Source organism: Myotis davidii, unplaced genomic scaffold (assembly GCF_000327345.1).
Source record: "Myotis davidii unplaced genomic scaffold, ASM32734v1 scaffold638, whole genome shotgun sequence".
NCBI classification, from domain to species: domain Eukaryota; kingdom Metazoa; phylum Chordata; class Mammalia; order Chiroptera; family Vespertilionidae; genus Myotis; species Myotis davidii.
In genome coordinates, this window is record NW_006289391.1 from 30,452 (window position 1) to 39,331 (window position 8,880).

The window sequence follows — 8,880 nt, forward strand, 5'->3', positions numbered from 1 at the left end:
TTGTTTTTGTGATTAATCACTATGCTTTAATTATGTTCAATTTGTAACAATGAAAATACATCCTGCATATCAGATATTTACATTACGATTGATAACAGTAGCAACATTACAGTTATGAAGGAGCAACGAAAATAATTTTATGGTTGGGGTCACCACAACATGAGGAACTGTATTAAAGGGTCGCGGCATTAGGAAGGTTGAGAACCACTGGCTACGTGAATATTAGGATTTTATTGGAAGTTCTGGGACATGGAGGCTCCAGAGGTGAATGAGAAAGCAAATGGCCTTGGGATGCTGGTGGCCATCCCAGGACAGAGGCAGGTCATTGGTCCCCTTGAGAGGCCACTGGGTCTCTCCTTTCCTAAAGTTAGTCAACCTCCGAATGTTTTGATTTCCTGAGCCCATTTAAATCAAATCTGCTGATACTTTCAACGGGAAGCATCCAAACTGGCACATATCTTTGCAGCAGCTGTCTCAGTAAAAGACAGAAATAAGACAGCAGCAAGCTAATGAATGAGTGGGAAAGGGAACGCTTCAGCGCCCCAGACCACATGCTTTATTTCTAGCAGATTTATTGTGGCCATTTAAAATCCAATATAAGTGTTTTTGTTTTGGTTTGGTTTTAAATTCTTTTCCTCATGGGCTTCAAGGAACATTAAAGAACACTGTACTCTCCTTTGACTCCTTTTCTAGAACATAGGTTAAAGCTCAAAATCTTAGAAAAAGATTCTTCCCCTAATTGATTTACTTATGTTTCTTTTTTTTAATACATTTTTATTAATTTCAGAGAGAAAGGGAGAGGGAGAGAGAAATAGAAACATCACTGATGAGAGAATCATTGATCAGCTGTCTCTTGCACACCTCCCACTGGGAATCAATCCCGCAACCAGGCGTGTGCCCTGACAGGGAATTGAACCATGACCTCCTGGTTCATAGGTTGACACCTCAACCACTGAGCCATACCGGCCGGGCATGACACATGCTTTTAATCACTGTGCTGTAACTCCCAAAACTGACCAGTCACTGCCTAATACCTGATTTTTTGTACTTTTCTACCTTGCATGATAGTGCATGGGAGACACGTAGTAGCACCTACTCAATCAACTTAGCAACATCTACATTCTATTCACGCTCAGGTGTAGACTTGAGCTAACAGGATGTTGGCTTCTTTCATGGTGACTTTCCCTTTGCTTCACAAACTCTCTAAGTCTGGCTGGGGAGACTGCTGCCTGGTTGGTGCAGAGGGTCCTGCCTACGCTCATTGAGGGAGGGCTTTCCAGGAAGAGGGAACGGAGTGGACAGAGCCATGGTGTGTCAGGAAACTGGGAGTCGCTCAGCACACCTAACCACATCCCACTGTTGGGGATGAGGTGTGGGCCTGGAGGTCACTGTGGGCCCAATCACAATGAACCCTGTTTGCTCAGCTAAGAAGTTTGAACTTGATCTTGAAAGTACTAGGGTATGGGGTTGCAATTATTTTAAAATGTTAAAGCATGAGGGTGACCTGTAAAAATCTGCATTCAGCAAAGTTCACTCAAAAGCCAGGGTGGCCGGCCGGCATGGCTTAGTGGTTGAGCATCAACCGATGAACCAGGAGATCACGGTTCGGTTCCTTGTGAGGGCATATGCCTGGGTTGCAGGCTCAATGCCCAACATGGGGTGAGCAGGAGGCAGCCAATCAGCCAATCCATGATTCTCTCTCATCATTGATGTTTCTATCTCTCACTCCCTTCTCCCTTCCTCTCTGCAGTCAATAAAAACATATTTAAAAAGGAAAGCCTGGGTGGAGGATGCACTGGATTGGAGGGGACTAAGCCGGTGGCAAGGAGACCTGTGGTGGCATGCCAGCTAGCACTGTGACAGGGACAGGTCTGAAATGACCATTAGCCCGGAGTAGAAATAATCATCTACTCACAGGACTTAGAGGAAAGAAATTAGAATAGAAATCTATGCTTGCACAGTGCTCTCTGGACACAGTACTTCTGTGTGACTCTGCGTATAGGAGTAGACTTCTTGTCCTCTGGTAACTGCAGTACCTGCTCTGCATACCCGAAATAAAGACACCATTTCCTAGTTACTTGTGGTGTGACCACGTGACTAAGTCCTGGTCAACAAGATGCAAGTAGAAATGGTGAATGCCAAACCCTAATTATTCCTACTTGCTGGGATGTAGGCACAATGGCTGGAGCTCCAGCTGCCATCTTGAGTCACCAGGTAAGCTTGGGAGTGAAAGCCATGTGCAGTGGAGCAACAAAATAGAGAAAGCCTGGCCCAGCCGGTGTGGCTCAGTGGTTGAGCATCGACCCATGCACCAAGAGGATGCTGGTTTGATTCCAGTCAGGACACATGGCCGGGTTGCAGGCCTGATCTCCAGGGGGGTGTGCAGGAGGCAGCCAATCGATGTTCTCTCTCATCAAATGTTTCTATCTCTTTCTTCCTCTCTTTCTAAAATCAATAAAAAACATTTTTAAAAAGAGAGAGAGAGCCCAGAGCCCTGACGCTGTGGCACACCATGCCAACCCTGACCTAGTTCCAGATTCTTAAATGGGAGAGAAGAAGAACCTATCTTATTTCAGTTCAGTGTTATTTTGCGGTTTTCTGATTACCCACAGCCAAACCCAGTCCTAACTTATATTTAAGTTAGTCAAGGGCAGAGTTTAGACAAGAACCCAGTCTAGTGCTGCGTCCACTGCCCGGCACCACGGGCATGCCGAGATAATTTCAGGCTCTAAAAGAACACATGCTCATTAGCCTCGTTCTAACCCACCACCCAGCACGGTCAGCTCTCACTACCCAGCATTTCGTTTCTCGTAACAGATGATTCGCCGGAGGGACCTTCCCTCCTACCTGTACTCCAGGCACCTTTGCGTGATGTGCAAGGGCTCTTTCAGGCTCTCCAGGGCTTTCCGCAATCTGGTCTGATATGCCAGTAGATCTTCGGTCGCATACACAAGCTGCTCAAGTTTGTCATCTAACTCCTTCTTCCAGAATTTGACTTCCTCAAGTCTCTGTTCTGGAGCACACAGAGAAGTTACAGGAGGGTTCATCTACTCCCAATGCAGCCAACTTTTGGATTAGAAACTTTAAGACTATCGCAAAAGTCTTAATGAGATGTTCTTTTCTTCTTAGAACTTCTTAGGGAGCAGGGGAAGGAAAATACTTCTTACATTCACCATCAAATTAATCCAAAGATCATTCTACACTCATGGACTCCAATTCCCCCATGTCCACTGTCTTTAAATAACTTTTAATTTTATCAAACATATAAATGTATTTTGCTTGAAAAGTCAAGTAGCATTACAAGTATTACAAATCTCTGACTGACCCCTATCCACTCCCACTCTCTAGAAGCAACCACTAAACACTTCCAGTATTTCTTCTGCCACTTGCTTACACTGCTGTGTATTCATAATCAGTTTGAATATCATCTACCGATTTGCTATGATGAAGGTAAGAATGTATTTGCTCTGACACAACTTTCACAACATACTTCTGCTCCTTCCATCTTCCCAATATAGTTGTATCACCATCTTGTTAAGTAATAAAGTAATGCTTGTTGGTATTATTGTAAATATCTAAATGCTATATACACCTGAACCACATAGTATACTATGATAAATTTCTTTCCTTCTACAACTTTTTGCTTTTTGGAGAGGTTAATATATTTTTGCTTTATTTTCTACATATTTAATACTAATTTTTCTTCAAACTTTCTAACAAAACTACAGCAAGTGCCCCTTATCTGCAGTTTTGCTTCTATGGTTTTACTTACCTGTGGTCAACTGAAGCCTGAAAATAAATGAAAAATTCCAGAAAAAAAATCATTCATAAGGTTTAAATTGCACACCATTCTGAAATCTCACACCTTCTCGCTCTGTCTCACCTGGGACAAGAATCACCCCTTTGTCCAGTGTATCCACACTGTGTACACTGCACTACTGTTAGCCACTTAGCAGCCATCCTGGTTATCAGATGGGCTGTTGCGGTACCACAGTGCTTGTGTTCAAGTTTCCCTTGTTTTACTCACTAATGGCCCCAACACACAAGAGTAGTGATTCTGGCTATTAGGATATGCCAAAGAGACATCGTAAAGTGCTTCCTTCAATGAAAAGATATGTATTGCATGTATGTATGTATGTATGTATGGGGGGAAAACATCCTATATAAGTGTAGTATGCAAATTTTCCCCTCCACCAGGAGTTTGACCAGGGGGCAGGGCCAGCTCAGGGAAGGGAGGGAGTACCCATCCAGCAGCTAGGGACTCTACCAGTGTACGAATTTCATGCATTGGGCCTCTAGGAGGATATATAAGGTTGGGTACTATCCACAGTTTTAGGCATCGAACAGGGGGTCTAGGAACATATCCACCATGGGTAAGGAGGGACTACTGTATAAATATCCTCTCAGTATATTCAAACCCATCAAGTAACCTATTGATTTTGTTTCTTTGCTGGAGACCTTTCTCCAGGAATGCTTTCTCCTCCGGCTCCAATCTCTAGTTGGATGTTGTGGCTCTCACCCCATGACTTTGCTTCGCCATCATTCTAGGAAATCCCTTCACTATCTCATGTGTTGGAGTCCTCTTTCTTGGATTTCATTTATTCTTTTCTCTTTCTTTTTTTAAATCCTCACCCAAGAGTAAGGATATTTTTTCCATTGATTTTTTTTTAGAGAGAGTGGAAGGGAGGGGGGAGGGGAGAGAGAGAGACATCATTGTGAGAGAAACACATCATTTGGTTGCCTCCTGCGCACACCCCAACTGGGGGGGGCAGGATTTGAACCTGCACCCCAGGTACATGCCCTTAACCGGAATTGAACCCAAAACCCCTCGGGTGTGCACCTAGCCATGCCGACCAGGGCCTTCCTTTTTCTCGGTTTTCTTCTTCAATGTGTTGAAACACATCTTTCAATAACTTCCTAAGAAATGGATGCGTGTGAGGTAAAATTTTTGAAACCTTGGAATTCTGAAATGCCTTTAATCTACCTCGTCCATCATTTGGTTATATGTGGCTTTAGGCAGATATATAGGTTGTAAATAATTTTCATTTAGAATTTTGATGGCATTGCTTCATTTCCTAGTTTCCAAAGTTTCTGATGAGAAGCCTGATGCCATTCTGATTCTGGATCCTTTGTACGTGACCTGAAAAGCTTTTAGAAATGTCTTCTCTATTTTCCTAGTGTCAATCTTATTCAATTATTATGCCACAGGCTAGTCATGCCCTTTTAATCCAAAAACCTAGACCTTTTGGCTCTAGGAAATGTTCTTGCATTCTCTCATGGGCGATTTCTTCTTCTCCATCTTCTCTGTGCTCTTTCTGGAACTCCTATTAGCCTTCTGCTTAGGAGAGGAGAGTCAGAGTGGGGAGGGGCTCTTGTTTCCAGCTCTATTTTGAATCTCCAGTTTCTGAGGTCATTGGATGCTTCCAATTTGAGCATTTCAAGGTTTCTGCAGCATAAATTTGTATCATGAATCAGTTGGCTTTTCACTGTCCTCTACCTACCCAGGCTTTCTGCAGTCCCGAAGTGTGTTACCACTTGACCTTTTGCTTTCTAGCTTCCAAAATCTTCATCATTTGTCTAGTGTTGCTACCCTTGCCCCCATCTCAGCTTTGAGGCATACTTTTCATTAATCCTTTACTACTCCTTTGTCAGAATTTTAAAAGGAAAGGAAGACTAATGCACGTGTTCCATTCACCATGTAAAGTGAAGTCTCCCCACTCACACTTTATACTGACCTCTACCCTCACCTTGCATCTTCCACCACCCTATTGGACCTGCTGTCTCAAAGGTCACTAATAATCTTCAAACCATCAGTTCCGATTCATTTGTGCTCAGCTCACAGCCTCTTTGACATTTGTGTGACCACTAGTGTTGATGAGCACACAGAGAGTTTCTAGTTTGGGACTATTACTAAGAGCACTACTTTGAACATTGCAGCATGTATCTTTCGTAAACATATGTTAGAATCTGTATTAGGTATATACCTAAAAGTGCAATATCTAGGTCCAAGTGTATGCAATATGTTCAGCTTTAGTAGATACTATCAAAGCTTTCCAAAGCAGTTATACTTCCAGTGTTCACAGTATAAATTTTCCAATTTATGCTTCCTCCAGTAGGGTACTAGAGTTCCAGTTGCTCCATATCCTCTCCAATACTTGGCATTTTTCTTTTTCTTTTTTTTAAATATATTTTTATTGATTTCAGAGAGGAAGGGAGAGGGGGAGAGAGACAAAAACATCAATGATGAGAGAGAACCACTGACCAGCTGCCTCCTGCACCCTCTCCCCCTACTGGGGACCAAGCCCGCAACCCAGGCATGTGCCCTTGACTGGGATCAAACCCGGGACCCTTCAGTCTTCAGGCCGACACTCTATCCACTGAGCCAAACTGGCTGGGGCGGTATTTTTCTTTATCTTTTTTCCCCCCTCTCTTATTTAACAACTTCTCCCCCCACTTCCCCTCCTGGGCCTCCTTTTTCATTTTAGCCCTTCCGGTGGGTATGTAATGGCATCTCAGCTGTGATTTTAATTTGTATATCCCTAGTGAATAACGAAGTTAGAGCACCTCTTCATATGTAAAAACGTTGTTTAGATTTCCTCACTTGTAAAGTGTCTGTTAAGGTTTTCCCCATTTTTCTATTGAGTTGTTTGCCTTTTTCTTCTTTATCTTTAAAAGTTCTTTATATGTTCTAACTACAAATTCTAACATCTAACATCATTGATCTGAAGCAGCTTTGGTTTATTGGAGGTTGAAAAACTAACTACCCTTAAACCATGTTTCCTTCATAGGCGTTTTTGTTCATCCTGCCCAATGTTATAAATGCATTAAAACCCCTTCCCCAACAATTTTTTTGTTAAAAACGTTTCTTTTTCAGACTAATTTTTTTATTTTGGTTCTATATAGTATTTTTGATGCTGGTTATGAAAACAGTTTGTAACTCGTCTTCTTATAAACCATATTTTTTTACCATATTGTCTTAGTATACTCGTCGACGACTGAAAAGAACATTTTGTGAAAACGAGTATATGCGTTTCTGCCGGGGAAGGGGTTAAATTCATCGCCAACATTTTTAAAGTGGGTAAATTTTCAGCTTTCCAGATTTTCTTTTTTAAAAAATCAGACAAAAATTTGACAATACCAAGCTCATAGTCTTTCTTAGAAAAAGACTGTTTGAAATTTAGTAGCTGATTCCTTAGATGGAGCACATGTTCTCCAGGTAACCACCATCCCCTCCACGCCCTATTCTTAGAGGGGTCGTATTCAACTCTTATTCTACCGGCACAATCCTTATAGACACTTGAGTTTTTGACCGCGGGTTTATTATTTTTTAGCATTTGGGAAATTTTATGTTTATTCTTGTTTTAGTTAAGGGCAGTGCCCTTGATAGTGTTTAAGAATGGAATTCCCAAGAGAAAATTACTCTTCGCTTAAGAATCAGTTCAAATGTTTCTCTAGGAAATCTTTCTCAATTCTCTTACTTCTATCCCCCTTACCCCAGGACCTATCTGGTTATATTCAGGTTATAATATTTGTATCTTTCTCCTCCTTAAGCCAGGAGCCCTTAAAAAGTAGAGACTCTGATTACCATGTGATATTCCCAGAACTTAGTCCAGAGATGCTCTAAGATGCTCAACTACTTGGAATAAATAAATCATAGATGACAGATGGCTGAAAATCAGACTGGATTATCATGCTGTCTTGGGGCAGTGAACTTAGACATAGAACCTAGAGACTACACGTTTCTCCCTAAGACCCTGAACGTGAAATGCAAATGACAGTCTAGCTAAACCTGAGCAGTTTCATCAGAACATGTTCACAGGTACACCAAGTGCATTGTCTTACCTAGCTTCTTGTTCACATCGCTTTGAGATTTCCTCGTGGACTTGTCGATTTCATCCACAAGCCTCTGGCTTTCCGCCACCAGGCGTTCAGACCGGGACCTTTCAGCCTCTGCTTTGTGGTACTGGCTCTTGTTAGCAAGGTGCCACTCGGAGGGCAGGAACTTCGGTGGAGCTTGGAGTAGTTTGGCCATTTGACCAAAGGCAGACTTCTTCTAGATTAAGTAAAATCCCGGGAAGAAAAAAGCAATTTGTCCTTTTTTAAATGTCCATTTTTTTATGTGATATACATACCAAAAAGTGTGTAAATCACAATCTGGACACAGAATGAACACATCTGTGTAGCCAGCATCCAGACCAAGAAATAAGCATTACCAGCACCTCATGCCTCTTTCTAGTCACTATTCTCCAGCCCCACCCCCACAGGGTACCACTAACCTGACTTTTAACACTATAAATTAGTTCTGTTGTTTTTGAACTTCATATAAATGGAATCATACAGTATGTACTCTTTTGTATCTGACTTCTTTTACTCAACATTATGTTGGTAAGATGAATCCGTATTGTTCATATACTTGTCGTTGGTTCATTCTCATTGCAGTGTAGTATGCCATTGTATAAATATACCAAAATGTACTGTCTTTTCTACTGTTTATGGGTATTTGTGTTGTTTGTTTGGGGCCTATCATGAGAATGCTAAAAAGATTCTCCTACCTGTCTTTGGTGAACACATTCGTGTATTTTTGACTTATTAGAATGGGGAGTGTTCAATTTTACTAGATACTGATACACAGATGAACCCAGACATGTTTTCTTTAAAAATGAACACATACAATTTATCTGTAAACTAGCAACTGGGTATTGAGCCTATTTAGCAGATAGGAGAACCTAAAAACTTCCCAGGTCGAAGAAAAGGAGAGAACAGTAAGGGGAGCACATGAGTCCACAGCAACAGAAAGACTAAATCCCCACCCACCCCACCTGGCCCACCCGCATCCCTACCCAAAAAACTGAGCGCCTGCCCTTACAGGTGTCTGGATCT

General features: G+C 42.0%; 1 protein-coding gene across 1 annotated transcript in view; it reads right to left on the reverse strand.

The window, feature by feature from the left end:
* TEKT1 (tektin 1) overlaps positions 1 to 8,067 on the reverse strand; it is a 21,287-nt gene extending 13,220 nt beyond the window's left edge. The window contains 2 exon segments of the mRNA XM_015562440.1: positions 2,848 to 3,013; positions 7,843 to 8,067. Of these exon segments, the coding sequence (XP_015417926.1) occupies positions 2,848 to 3,013; positions 7,843 to 8,032 (356 nt within the window). The 5' untranslated portion in view covers positions 8,033 to 8,067.
* Positions 8,068 to 8,880: the final 813 nt, after the last annotated feature.